At 39.2% G+C, this 15741-nt stretch overlaps 1 protein-coding gene across 1 annotated transcript in view; it reads left to right on the plus strand.

Moving 5' to 3' along the window:
* LOC126335278 (tRNA-splicing endonuclease subunit Sen2) overlaps positions 1 to 15133 on the plus strand; it is a 57571-nt gene extending 42438 nt beyond the window's left edge. Inside the window, exon 4 of the mRNA XM_049998342.1 lies at positions 14866 to 15133. Coding sequence (XP_049854299.1) covers positions 14866 to 15027 — 162 coding nt within the window. The 3' untranslated portion in view covers positions 15028 to 15133. The remainder of the gene's footprint in view (positions 1 to 14865) is intronic.
* The last annotated feature ends 608 nt before the right edge of the window (positions 15134 to 15741 follow it).

Genomic DNA, 15741 nt, shown 5'->3' on the forward strand with positions numbered 1-15741 from the left:
TCAGTTCATATAAGTACGTATAAAACAAATTACAAAGAACAGAATTAAATGATTAAAACGCCAGGCCAATAGTGTTTACAAATTTTTGTAGTGGTCTGGGAGCAGCATAAATTTCGAATTAAACTTAAACCAACACAAATTGTGAATGAAATGGTATATTAAATAAATACCTGCAGTTCAGTTATGCTCAAACAATTTTTTGGGCAAAAAATATATTTTTTTAAATGCACTTCTTGTGCCACTTGGCACTAAGGCACCTTCCTTGCACTAATTTTTCCTTCACATTATACATGCTTACATGGATTTTAGAATAAAGTATTGATCAACTCACATCAGTATTTTGACCAAGTGCCTCACAGAAATCGTGTCTGCCTCTGACTTCCGAGCTCCACCATTTATCATGACAAATCTGTCTACAACGAAACCAAAAGTAGAAACCCATCAACAAACCATTTCCCAAACCCAACCAGGATCCTCACCAAAGATTCCCTCCAGCAGAAAACTACACTTTAGGAACAAAGTCACAAGGCAAATGACTGAATCACTGTAAGCTCAAATTCCCACAAATTTTTTTTTAATTGACTTTAACAAATCCTTCCTACTTCCGTGCACCAAAAAATGCGTGCACATACAATTACAATTTTAATACCCTTGAAATTGAACATTAAATTCTTTGCCACACTCTTATACAAAGCATAAATCAATACATATTTTACCTAAACCCACAAGGTCACTGACCTCCAAGCACCCTCAGTGCCTAAACTTACCCCTCTTGCATACGTACGGTGCCACAATAAACTAACAAATTACTAATGAATCCCCAAGTGAAATATATAAAATTATCCCTCCAGATTTACTACCACTAATTACAATTAGAACAGCTTTTCATTTCTCCCTTAATGAATCATTCTCTATGTCTGGTCCCTTCTCTCCCAGTTCTAACGTACACACATCCTGTTCTGTCCATCCCTCAATCTCGTGTTCATCCCAAAATAATGCTTTAAATATTTCCTTCGCCCCTAATTAATTCCTTCCCTTTTCTAAACCCTTAGCAATTTTAACTTCTCTCGTTTCCACATGTGCAGCGGTAATGACCGTAACATTTTACTGTACTAACGCCAATCCGTCACACTAAAATCACACTCCTCCTTCATATACCAATTTGTATGACCTTCATTATACAAACTATCCCTATCCACACTATTTACTTCAGCCCTCTCTAAATTTTCAGTTAGTTCTTCCACAGCTTATGCCAATTCACTACCCACAGCATGCAAAACTTTACTGTTTTTCCCATCCAAAATAGACACTTGCAGCTTCAACAAAATTACACATTAATTCACTGTTGAAAACTTTTATCTTCCTGAAATAATACATCAATGCCTGAGCCATCATCACCATAAATATTCATCTCAGCAACCTTATCTCCTTAAACACCATTTAAATCACTACATAAATTCACACAGCTTTTCTGAATTGCGCAGGTGGGAACTTTCCCTGCAATACATCCTACGTTCCCGCAACCCTCCTGTCCTCAACCTTTGTTAGTCACTGTCCTCACCCATCCATCCCCCTCCCTGTTCCCATTCCAGCACTACACAGCCATCAGTTCACCACCACACCCAGTCTTTTATTTTCTCTCCTTTCCACTACTTACCCCTTCCTCCCTCCGCACCTTCTCTCCTGCCCTCCGTCTAGACTGCAACACTTGACTGTCTGCCACTCCCACCATACTATCCCTCCCCCTCCCCGCCCCAGCCTCCTCCTTACCCCCACCCAGTCGCCACTCCCATCATGCACTGGTGCTGCTGTTCACTTTGTGGTTTCAGATCACTGAGACTACAGATGTGTGTGTGTGTGTATATGTGTGTGTGTGTGTGTGTGTGTGTGTGTGTGTGTGTATGCTGCTGACAAAGGCGTTAATGGCCAAAATCTTTAATTGTGTGAATCTTTTTATTGTACCTATCGCGACTCAGCATCTCCACTATATGGTGAGTACCAACTTTACTCCTCTGGTATTGTTACATTCCATCTTGGATTTTCCATTGTTTAACTTTACGTGAATCGTACACAACTTAATCCTCTGCCGCTACATTACACAAATTACTGCTACCTTGTCGTACAATTTTGAGACTTCCAGACTTGCTGCATTCCACTGTGATTGGACAAAAAGCAGCACACACTGCCATTTCTACACACCTTTCATCCATATTAACCCCCAATCCTATTTTACATTCTCACTTTCACATTCTGACAAACATATTAGATTCACACATTCATCAATAAGTTTCGTTTTGCCTTCATACGTGACTAGACTCTGTAAATTTCTTCCTCCGAAGTTGATACTAGCTTTTACATCATTACATAAATTCCATTACTCTGTTCCTTTAAACAGAAATCATCTGCCTCCACCGATACATTTTTAAATTCAAATGCTGGTGAGACCAGTGCTAAGCCTCCCTTAGTAACATTGTCACTTTCTGCTGAAACACAATCACCCTCACTTGCAGCTGGCGAGACCAAAGCTACACCACTTCACTAACATGATGCTTTTTGCCGACTCACAAATACTTGCAACTACAACACCGTCCTTACTGCAGTTGCTACTGTTTGCTAATATCTTTTCAGAACACTCCAAACAATTTTCTTTCAAAAAATTCATCTCCTCTGTAACTTCTTTTTGAACCACTGAATCTTTGCATTCATCACCATTCACACACACATTCATTACACATTCATAAATTACATCGTTCCCTGCAAATTTATTCCCATTACTTTTACTTAAATCTCTCACAAATCTATGCTTCCTCCGTTCACACCTGCTTTTATCGAAAGAGCGACCTATATAGCCTTTCTGTTTAACATGCTCCATATTATGTATTTGTTGCCTTTCTCCAAACCTACCAACATTTCTACCATTAGCATTGTCTCCAGTCCTTCTCATTGCCTTTTCAGATCACCATCTCCAAATCCGAGATGTGGCGAACATCAGTTTCCTGACTGGTTGTTATGCGATTGCACTTCGCGCGAATTTCCCCCCGTCAAAGCTGCGTTCTTTACTTTGGTCCCGTCCACGGAAGTTATCACTCCCGTCTGTTCTCCAACGATTCTGCTCATTCCAGCTACTATCTCCCTGATAATTCTTTTGATTTCTCTCACAATTATTATTTTGTTGATGATAATTTGGATTCCTATTTTGATAATTACCACCCGGTTTGCTCGGAGGTTTGAACTCCAAAGTCCCCTCTAATTTTTCTACAAATTCTAGAAATTCATCCATGGAATCACATGGACAATGGACAAGATCCCACTGAAAATGATCAGGTAATCGCCTTTTTAACATGGTGATTTCCATTAAAAACCCCAACGGATGTTTCACATCCATAAGCTTGCCAAGTTCACGCTTGTAAAAATCTCTCATCATCCCATTACCGCACCTGTAACTCAGCCCGTTTAAAAATTCATTTTTGATCCGCGTCTGTTTTGCATCACTCCAGAATTTATTCAAAAAACACATTTCGAACTCTTTGTATGATTCGCACGAACTACATTTAACATTTGCCTAAGACTGTGAGTCTCCCTCCAAATGCTGTTTAATGTATTTCATTTTTGCTTCGTCCGACATGCCATGAACAAAAGTGTCCCTGCATGCAGCCAAGAAATTTACTGGGGGATACCTTCTGTCATCTGTGTAATGTTTCACAGATCCAGTATTTGCCCAAGGGCCTGTTGGAGGCTAAAGAATTTAAATCACTTTTTATCTATCGCATTTGTTTTTTAGCTTCATTTTCACTAGTGATACTGGACTCTATTTTATCTTTAATTTTGCCCACTTCTTTCTCCCCCTCACCTTCACGATTGACAATGTCACTAATTGCTAAGTTTATATTGCTTTTATGAGCATCTTGCACTTTTATACATTTGCTTCCATCTGTATCTATCCATTTTTTCCCCAAGATCTTTTTCCATTGGTTCGATTTTAGATTTTACTATTACAACTTTGCCTGTAATTTTCCCCATATCCACTCGGACACATTTTAATTTATCATCAATTGCTTTTCCAAGGTTACCCATAATTTTTTCAACTTATTCTTTTATAGCAGCGCCTATTTCAGTTCACATTGTACCCATATCAGACCGAACTGTATCTGTAACTGTTTGCAATGTGCCCATATCTGTTTGCAGTGTACGCGTATCTGTTCAAATTGCACTGATATTATTTCCCATTGTATTCATATTATTTCACAATCCCTGGATCATTGCATTAGCTGAGAAATCATATCTCCCCCACGTTCATTCCCCTTGCCTGAATTCCTACTAGTTACACTTTCGCGCTCTGATTTCAGACTAACCGACTCACTTCCATTTTCAGAATGACACATACTAGGTGACTGTTTTGTATTTGCGACCTCTATAAGTGGATCTTGAACTTCAGAGCTAAACACTATCTCACTATTTGCACAGGCACTTATCTGATGTGAGATGGTTCCCTCTGCCATCTCCCACGACTACGCTCAAAGTGCTCAACACTCTCCAAGCATTTTCTGTGACCATCCGTCATACCTTCCTGTCCAGCACTCCCCCCCATGTCCTGTGCCACCCGAAGCTTATCCCCCACTTCCGTACAGTCCCTCCATTGACTTCGGTAGTTGTCTACTGTAGTAACGAGCACTGTGGTTGGCTAGAGTGCTCCCGCCATGTCTCCAAGCCGACGAGCACTCACAAACATATTGAAACACATACGAAATAGTGGATTTACATTTAAATAACTTGAATTAAATTAAATATTTCTATAGCTGGACCATAAACATGCTCTAACACACATTATTAAATACATAAACAAATTAAATAAACATATATCAAAGAAATAGCAAGCAAAAGTAGGCCATTAGCGCAATGTCTCTGTGCTTTCTAAAACACAGTAAATATTTGACCAATTTCTTCATGATTAGTATATATCAGATATAAACAAAGACATAGACGAATAAATATATTGAGAAGCATTCTGCTACTGTTTTTTCGTGTAACTGTGGAGTACTTATGGCCTGACGTGATCAATATTAATAGGCCACTTTGATTTGCAATAACTCATGTACTATTCAAGTTACATGCCTATAATTCATACCAATTTAGGTTTACACTAATAGCTTTCTAAAGACATGTCAGTCGGGAAAATCGGATGAACCGTTTAGATTTTGGAAATTCGTTGCTCAGTGTTAAGTGTATAATTTACAGTGTGACACTAAACTTTAAACTAATAAAGATATTGAAAATCTGCTTGTACGATCAGAATCATCATGCAAATAATGGTAATGTACATGTTTCTTCTTAAGGTATCATGATTCTCTGGCTGTTATTAATTTCTACGTGAACTGTGAAATGTCTGCCATTATGGTTTCATAAAGTCCGTCATCTGTGGCCCTCCTGGCATAGAAATCTCTTTAATCGACACAAAGCACAGTCCTCGACACAGCATCAACATGGAATTTTCCCTCTTGCTCTGGTGAACGTGTGGCAACATGTGGATGCTGACGAGCCCCGGCTTGCCTGTGCAGTCACGCCAACTCCAAACTTACAATATTTTCAGGGCGCCACAACTCGCCCGTTACCTCACAAGCTATCTGCTCAGACTCCACATAACATGTTGTTGTTGTTGTTGTTGTTGTTGGCTTCAGCCTGAAAAGAGGCTTTATCCAACTCTACAAGCGAAGCTGTCTTGTGCTAGCCTCTTCATCTCTATAGAATCACCACAAACCTACATCCTCTGGAATGTGCATACTGTATCCAAGCTTTGGTCTCTCGCTACTGCCCCCCTCTCCATTCCTGCTTTACATATGTATGAAAACTTACGTGCTATGTCTCAAATGTCTGTCGAAGACAATTTTTAGGCATACATTTTCAAGAGGATTTGAAGTCCGAGAGACATCTTAACAATGTAAATAAGAAACTGAATACATGTCTGTATGCTGTTAGGACTCTCACTCAAAATAGAAGTTTCGTTATCAGTGTTGACAATGTCCGTCGACCGTATCCAGTCACTGCTGATGTATGGAATCATTTTTGAGGGAGTTTTATAGTTAAAAAACCATGTACATCTACTTAATAATTCTTCAGTTCACAATTAAGTATGTGGAAGAGGGTTCTTCGAACCACCTTCAAGATACTTCTCTACTGTTCCACTTCTGAACAGCACGCAGAAAAAATGAACATTTAAATCTTTCCGCATGAGTTCTGATTTCTCTTATTTTGTTATGATGATCATTTCTCCCTAAGTAGTTGCTTGCCTAAAAAGTATTTTCACACACTGAGGAGAAAGTTGGTGATTAAAATTTCATGAGAAGGTCCTGCCACAGCAAATATGCCTTTGTTTTAATGACCGCCACCCCGATTGATGTGTCATGTCCATGGCACTTTTCCCCTGTTTTGTGATAATACAAAACAAGCCGACGTTCTTTGAATTTTTTCAATGTCCTCTGTCAAATCTACCTGATGCAGATCCTGCGTGGCCCAATAATACTCGAGAAGAGAGCAGACAAGTGTAATGTAAGTAGTCTCTTTAGTAGACCTGTTACCTTTTCTCAGTGTTCTGCCAATAAATCGCAGTCTTTAGTTTGCTTTACCCACAACATTACCTTTGAGACCCAGGTGAGAGGTTTTGAGATGGTCCTAAGGGTTTGAGGAAAGAGTGCAGATCCTATTGGATTCCTGGAATGAAGTCACTGTGGCAGGGTTTGTAGGTAGATGAACCTGACAGCTGGCAGAGTCCATCTGCCAGCTAATCTTTGCAGTTCAAAACCACAGTGGATGAGCCTTTGTAGCATGTAGGATTATAAGGTCGGGATCAGTTTTTATATGATGGATTGTGGTTGTTTCTGTGGATGTAAGGTTAGTTTCCATGTTGAGGTTGTTGGAGAATGATGAGAAGGCAAGGTTTAAGGTTAAAAAATCCTGGAATGTTATCAGTAAGTGATTTGGGGCAATGGGATTGGATCGTGGTTGGAAGGAGTGAACTGAGTCGGGCATGGTTTAATGTTGGCTTTGTGTTGAGTCTGATAGAAGTGGTTGGTAGCAAAAAAGTGTTTCCACTTTTAGGGGCCAGGAGAAAGAGGATAATGTCTTTAATGAGTCCAACATGACAGAATTTGGGAGTGGAGCAGAAGGTAATGCCTTTGGAAAGGACTGATACTCCTGTGGAACTAAGGCTTTTGGAGGAATAGTTCATGACTGTATTTCAGGTCTGCTTAGGTTCTGGATTTTGTATAGTGGTGGGAGTGAGTTTCTGAGGATGAGGATGTGGTAAATGTAGCAGGTCTGCAAGGCAGGGTTTATTGGTGAGAGGATGTGAGAGAGATTTTGGACAGAATGGATGAAATATGTGGTAAAGAGGTGAAACCTGGGGGTGTAGAGCCAATAGTGAAAGGTCAAAACAAACTAAAATTGTTGTGGAGGAGGATATTGGTGTTCAACGTCCCGTCGACAACGTGGTCATTAGAGACGGAGCACAAGCTCGGATTAGGGAAGGATGGGGAAAGAAGTTGGCCGTGCCCTTTCAAAGGAACCATCCCGGCATTTGCCTAGAGTGATCTAGGGAAATCACGGAAAACCTAAATCAGGATGGCCAGACGCGGGATTGAACCATCGTCCTCCCGAATGCGAGTCCAGTGTAAATTGTTGTGGAAACACAATGAGATCAAAGAGAAAAATAAATCCAAAACAATAATGTGGAATGCAGATTGGTGAGTGGGTATGTGTCAAGAGAGGAGACAACGGATGTAAATGGATTAGGTGAGGTTAGTATGAGCATGCTGGATTTAGGGAAGAGAAAAGATGGGGGGGGGGGGGGGTCGGTTGGTACTTCAAGGTTCAAGAAGTTTGTGTGGCACAGGGAGGTATGGAAAATAACACACAAAAATGTGTGAGAGTGAGGCAGGAGGAGTGATCAGTCTTAAGGTCTGGTCATGTTATCTATAATCTGTTCATCGTAAGAATAAACCTGATGTAACCATTGCACTATGTATTCTTCCACGTTTGCTGGAACCTCACTGGATTTATGTTTCACGTGAGACTGTAGCCAAGGTGCCCCTCTTACTGTCAGGTATGATAATAAGGGTAAATTTTGTGCTGTGCGTTATGCCCACAAGGACGTAGCGATAATAAGGGACAACAGCTTTACCAGTGCATTTAACTCGGACAGCACTGGCCGGTCAGCTGGTACAGCTAGCCTGCAGTGTGGTCAGCTGCAGTTCACAGCTAAAAAGAGACAAGCAAAGGAGCAATACAACTTCAGATGTCATTTAATTTTTAAGCAGAATGAAATAATGCAAATCTCCCACAATATGCTCCTTAGTCGACTTGATGAAAACCACAACATGTTACCGTTTTTAGCTTCTAATTAAAAAAAAAAAAAAAAAAAAAAAAAAAAAAAGATGAAAAGTCCTGACTTGAGCAGTGAGTAATTTTTCTGCATAAGCTGTGTGTAGCATAAGATTATGTACAGTCAGTTATCTGGTAATCTCTTAGCTCCTTCCTTATCCAAATCCAAGAAGTGTCACATGCTATGTTGATAACAAGCCTATCAACAACAGAATTCACAAAGCCAACCAGGCACAGCATTTTCTCTTCTTCTTTTATGACGAGCCGTTCTGTATCTCGCCAGCATTCGACAGTGATGCAGGAAAAAGCTGCATGCATTAGTTCCAGTACGTCTGGCAGCTTAACGGCCTTGTTACTTCTCGGGCCAAACCCCGCAGCTTGGCCCCAGATCAGTTCTGTTGGGTTCATATTGTAGTAGTACAATATCAAATGTAAAAATCCAGTATTTGTATGATGTGCTCGATGCTGCGAAAATTATTGTTTTTCATTTTTCTACGATGCTTATCTACCTTTGTGGTATAAAATGGTGGACATAGTACAAATGAAGAGGATTTGGTTTTTCATTATTGCCGTGAAAAATTGTGATGTTTTCTTAATTTAAACAACTTTTATGAACAATCTTTCATAAAACATCGATAATACGAATTTGTATTTGAAATGGAATTTTGCGTCCAATATGTAATTAGAAACAAGATAATGTGCATTATTCATGAAAAATGATGAGTTTTGTAATTACGAGATGTAGGTATTTCAAATTGAATGAGAAAAGAAATTACACTGGGGAGATACAAACCAACGCACTAATAATCCCATTTGGTTCACTTTACATTACACTACCGATTGCACTACACGTTCAGTGTGGGTTTGTGAATCAACTGCAATATATACAATGCTGGGAAAATTTTAAGGCAATTCAGATCACAACCTAGTGATGGGAGAAATACAAATGAAGTTGAAAAAAGTCTGGAGAGGTAAAGCAAAGGAAAGACTAAACATAGAAAGACTCAAAGAGGTAGGAAAGGCATCAGATTTGGAGAACAGATTTATGGAAAAGTGGCAAAGAGATAGTGTTGATGAAAGTGTTAATGACAAGTGGATAAAAATGAGGGAAGGACTCGTGGATTCTGCCAAAGAAGTACTAGGAATTAGAGTATCCCAAAGCACCAGGAAAGAATGGATAACAGAGAACATGTTGAAAAAGACGGAAGAGCGCAGAAATTGGAAAAGTGTAGAAACTGAAGAAGGCAAAATGGGGTACAGGAAACTGAATAATGAATTAAGAAGAGAAACTGAAGAAGCAAGAGAAAAATGGATGAAACAGAAATGCGACGAAATAGAGAAAATGGAGAGAGAGGGAAAGTATGAAATGATGTATAGACTGGCTAGTGAGATAGTTTTTGAATGTAAAAGAAAGAGGAATAACATGGAAATAGAAAGAGCGGATGATACTCTAGCAGGTCGTTTTGAACAGATGGCAAGAATATATTGAATGTCTGTATAAGGGGGATGAAATGCAAAGCGAAATTAAGGTTGAAGAGGAGCAGTATGTGCCGGAAGATGGAAAGGGATTTACCATCTTGGGAGCAGAAGTAGAAAAGGCCCTGAAGGAGATAAAGAATAGGAAGGCATGTGGAATAGATGATTTGCCAGCAGAGCTGTTGAAGAGTCTGGGAAACAAGGCAAGAAAAGAAATAGTCTACCTCTGTAACGAGATATATGACAAAGGGGAATGGCCTGAGGACTTCGCTGCAACAGTTATGATACCAATAGAGAAAAAGAGAAATACTAAAAAATGTGAAGAGCACCAGACCATCAGTCTAATTTCTCATGCAGCTTAAGTCTTGCTGAGAGTGTTGAATAGAAGGTTATATGGCAAACTGGACAGAGGGATTGCAGAGGAGCAGTTTGGATTTAGAAGAGGAAAAGGAACAAGAGATGCTATTTGCCTGCTAAGAACTATAGGGGAAAAATATATGGAAAGGGTGGAGAAATCTTTACTGTTTTTATAGATTTAGAAAAGGCTTTTGACAGAGTTCAGTGGAATAAACTGTTGGATATCTTGAAGAGGAAAGGAGTAGAGTGGAAAGAGAGATGACTAATATCGAATCTATATTTACACTAGAAAGTAAGGATAAGGATTAGAAATGAAATGTCAGAAGGAAGCAGCATCGGACGAGGTGTTAGACAAGGTTGTTGCCTTTCTCCACTGTTGTTTAATATATACCTTGAAGAGATTATTGCGAAAAGTTTAGATGGGAAAAGAGTAATATGTATTGGTGGAAAGAGAATGTTGTTGTGGTCTTCAGTCCTGAGACTGGTTTGATGCAGCTCTCCACACTACTCTATCCTGTACAAGCTTCTTCATCTCCCAGTAACTACTGCAACATTTTGCTCCCCAAATAGCAAAACTACTTTAAGTGTCTCATTTCCTAATCTAATTCCCTCAGCATCACCCGGCTTAATTCGACTACATTCCATTATCCTCATATTACAATGTCATCGGCGAACCTCAAAGTTTTTATTTCTTCTCCATGGATTTTAATACCTACTCCGAATTTTTCTTTTGTTTCCTTCACTGCTTGCTCAATATACAGATTGAATAACATCGGGCAGAGGCTACAACCCTGTCTCAGTCCCTTCCCAACCACTGCTTCCCTTTCGTGTCCCTCGACTATTATAACTTCCGTCTGGTTTCTGTACAAATTGTAAGTAGCCTTTTGCTCCCTGTAGAGAATAGAATGTATAATATTTGCTGATGACATGGTATTAGTGGTAGAAAGTGAACGGGCAGTGAATAACATGCTCAAAGATCTGAATGAAGCTTGTGTGGAATATGGGATGCAAATAAACACAGCAAAAACAAAGAGTATGGTCATCAGTACTAGACACAGACAATAAATAGGACAATCTACTATTAGCCAAGTAAGTGAATTTAAATATCTCGGAAGCACAATAACTGAAGACTTGAGATGTCACCAGGAGGTGAAAACTCGAATTGCCGTAACGAAGGAGGCATTCAACAGAAAGAGGAGACTCTTATGTGGCAAATTAGATAAAGGACTAAGGAAAAGGCTTGGCAAATGTTTTGTCTGGAATGTGGCACCATATGATGCAGAAACATGGACACTGAGACGAGAGGATGAAAAAAGGTTAGAAGCATTTGAGATGTGGATGTGGAGGAGAATGGAGAGAATAAGTTGGATGTAAAGAGTGAGTAATGGAAGAGTATTGGAAAGGGTTGGTGAGAGAAAATGTCTGCTGAAGGTTGTAAGAGAAATGAAATGGGACATTCACTGAGAAGTGAAGCTTGTTAGTAGATGCTTTGGAAGGATTGGTTTGTGGGAGAAGACTGAGAGGAAGAAGGAGATACAAGGTGATAGACGACATAAAGGGAAGAGGAAATTATGCAGACCTGAAGAGGGTGGCAGAAGACTGTAAGGCCTGGAGAACTACCATGTGAAAACCTGCCTTTAGGCAGAACACATGATGATGATGATGATGATGATGATGACCGATTGCGCTACACGTTCAGTGCGGGTTTCTGAATCAACTGCAGTATATACAACGCTGGGAAAATTTTAAGCCAATTATCTCTGGAAATTTATTAAAAACATTAAGAACGGCCTATTTCTTGGCACTTTTTAACTGTGTTCCACACGTGTGTTTCACTGTGGAACAGAAAGCAGCCTCAGCCATTTTCGTAGTGCCCATTAACAGCGCGACAATCAGAGCACAACAGTGCAGAGGCTGTGACTGTACATGATTTTTGAAATAAAGACTACTTTGCTAAAGCGTGTTTAAGAAAAACGTTGATGGCTGTTAATACATTTGAATATCCTAAAGTTTCATTTAACGTAACTTAGTAATAAGATATCTAATACATAAATAGGACCTACTTTCAAGAGTGTAACAACCGTTACACCAATGTATGTGTGCTACGGCTTCTGATCAGTCATCACGTTTGTGTTTGTTTACATCAGGTTTATTCTTCTGATGAAGTTATTATACAAACTAAGCTGCAACCACTGTGCTGCTTTACAACGGTATGGCCAAGAGACAGCTGGACCATCCAGTTGCATATTTCCAACACACATGCTTCACTTCAGTGACTGCTTCCCAGCGTGCACCATCTGGATCTTTCCCGCCAACACCAGCTTTTCTAATTTGCACAGTTGTGTACTCTCCCTGGGATATATCATATGTTCCTCCTGGCCTCAACCTTCGTTAGTCCCTGTCCTTTCCCCATCTGTCTGCTTCCCTCTTCCCACTCCTGCACAACTCAGCCTTCTATTTCACCAATGCACCCATTAGCTTTTTTTCTCTTTCCTCTACTTCTCTCTTTTTCTGCCACTGATCCCCCCAAACCACCAGACTGCACTTAGCAGTCTTACCTTGTTGTCCCCTCCATATACCTGCATGCACCCACAGGCAGTTCTACACCTTCCACAAGCCCTATCTTGCTATCTCTCCCCATTGAGCCCCAGCCTCTTCCCTATCTCCCAACCACAGATTGCATCTTCCACCAGGCGCATTTGCTGTATGCAGTCCAGCATCTGTAACTAGAGACAGTGGTTTTGTATGTGTGTGTTTTCTACTTTAGAAGGACTTTTGGCCAAAAGCTCAAATGTGTAGCAGTAATTTTATTGTGCTTGTCATTATTCCAGCCTGGATTTTCCATTGTTTAAAAAAGATTATCAGGGTGGTAAAGGAACAACACTGCAGGGATTCCTGTAGACCCCTTTTTAACAGTCTGAAAATATCTCTGTCTTGTTTGTATAAATATGAAATACCAATTTTTACATAAGGGAGCATCTTAAAAATAGAAAACATCTTCAAGCATAATTATGATTTATACTCATGTGAAATTAGACAGAAGCTTAACCTACACATAAACATAGTAAGTACAAAATTATGCAAAAGAGGAGTACATCATACTAAAGTTGTGTTATGTAATGATATAGACCTTCTTACTTAAAATGCATACTGAGATCAGGATCCATCCTACCAGCACCAGCTCTTCTGAATTGCACTGCAATATATCCTACTTTCCCCCTGGTCTCAGCCTTCACTAGTCCCTGTCCTTCACTCGCCTGTCCACTTCCCTGTTCCTCCCAGTCCAGTGCTACCCAGCCTACATAGCCTTCTAGTCTATCAATGCATCCACACACAGTCCAGTCGGTTGTTCCACCCCCCCCCCCCCCCCCACCCCTTGCGCCAGCCTTGTTTACTTGAGTAACTAGGTGCAATTAAGAACAAAACACTATCTGGTGACTGTCATCTTACAAAACAAAACAACCCAATACAATGATTGTGTGGCAATTGCCGGAACTACAAACTTTACACTACCAAAGATGAGACAACTCCGTCAATTAGTTTGCCAGTTATGGACTTTTAAACAGTGGATACATTTTTTTGGACCCCTCTGTATATACAAACAATGCATTATGTCAGTTTACGTTATTATGTACCTTACTTTGATTGTGTTGAAAATGCAGTCTCACTTAATAACAATGATAACTACAAATTAATTATATTACCTGTGACTTGTCCTACATTACATTGAAATGTGAACTTTTTCACATTTGAATTGCATATGATCTTGAACGGTGGGTTGTACATCAGTTATTCCGAAATCAGTTCGTTATTAATAAAATTTGTTGACCGCAGTCTTTCATCCCAGCTTCTCAAAAACTTTTTTATTTGTAGGTAGACTAACTATTTAATAAAATTTCAGCACATTAGATTTAAATTATCCACTATATTCGTGAATGAAACTAGTAAAAAGTGTGTCCCTTACAAAAACTGGAACAAGACTAACTCAACATGGCTTTTGTCATGTTGCTTATATAACAGTTTAACAATCACATTTACACTTTAGCATTGCAACATAAGTATTTTCTTAAAAATACAATTAAAACTTTATGAATTTATACATTTTATGTGTGTTGAAAATTGCAAAATGTAATAAACAGTTTCTTTAGTTGGCTGTCGTGTTTGTTATGCAATGCAAACAAAACTTGCAAAATTGCATAAAGCTAAGTTCATTGATAACGCTTTTTGATGAGTACAGAGATACTACGAAAATGGTGCATCAAAAGATGCTAAAATATTTTAAGTATTCGTGTATCAGATGCTTTTCATAGAACTAATAACTTTTACAGAGCAAAATTGTTATGTCTTAATTCTAAGACATAATTTAACAATTACCAAATTGGTGTGTAATCAGTTAATCTGATGTGCTGGCTGTGAGGTACAGAATTATTTAAATATAACGTTTCAACTGAATTAAAGTCACTATAATCACAATTACACATATGAACTAAATTAGTTGGTGTTCACACTAAGTTAGTATAATATGCAACTTGAGTATCAAATATTCTGGAGTCATTAGATATAGAATGTGTGGTCCCACTCTGCTGTGCTTAAAAAAAATTACTGTTCTGAGTAAAACATGAATAAAAAAACTTAATAATATTACTATTTATGTTGCAGGAAATACTGATGTGTCGTGTGGTATGGCCACGTTCAGTAGCTGACCATGGTCCAAATTCCCCACAGCACCTTGCTCGATTTTGTGTACAAGAGGTCCTGCTCAAAAGATGGGTGTCTTCCCAAGAACGAGAAGAACTTGATAGAGAGGAGATTATTGAGTAACTGTTATACAGTTGTTACTATCATGATTCAATGTACATACATATTCCAACAGTGTAACAATGACTTAAAAACTGAACAAACATGAATCCAAGTGAAGTTCATGATATGTGGGCTTAATTTATCTAATCATCAATACAATTTAATCTCTCCCACACAGTAAACCTTCCTTTTGTCCATATGCCTGTATATTGACTGCAACACGGGGACGGGATACAGTACAAGATGAATGGGTAGCTATGGGAAACAAAATAGTGGTGGCAGCAGATGACCAATAGGTAAAAAGACAAGGTCTAGTTTAGTTGAAATCCTTGGATAACACAGGAGATACTGAATTTAATTGATGAAAGGAGTAAATATAAAAATGAAACAAATGAAGCGTGTGAAAGGGAATACAGATGTCTAAAATCTGAACCTGACAGGAAATGGAAAATGGATACGCAGGAACAACTAGAGGACAAATGTAAGGAGATACAGGGTGCCCCACATAAAACTGGTACATCTTCGTGTACCAGTTATTCATATGTAATCGAATTGCTTGTGAAGTGGCAACACCATCTCAGAAGTTGGCTACACTGCCTTTTATTGGAAAGTTGAGTGCAGCTGTGCGTTCATACACCAATTGCTGTGAAAAGCTAATATTTTCGAGTTGTTGCAAAAATGGGACAGTTTGTATTAGGACTGCGAATTGATGTCGTGGAGTGTTACATGAAGACA

The sequence above is a fragment of the Schistocerca gregaria genome, chromosome 2 (assembly GCF_023897955.1).
Source record: "Schistocerca gregaria isolate iqSchGreg1 chromosome 2, iqSchGreg1.2, whole genome shotgun sequence".
NCBI classification, from domain to species: Eukaryota; Metazoa; Arthropoda; class Insecta; order Orthoptera; family Acrididae; genus Schistocerca; species Schistocerca gregaria.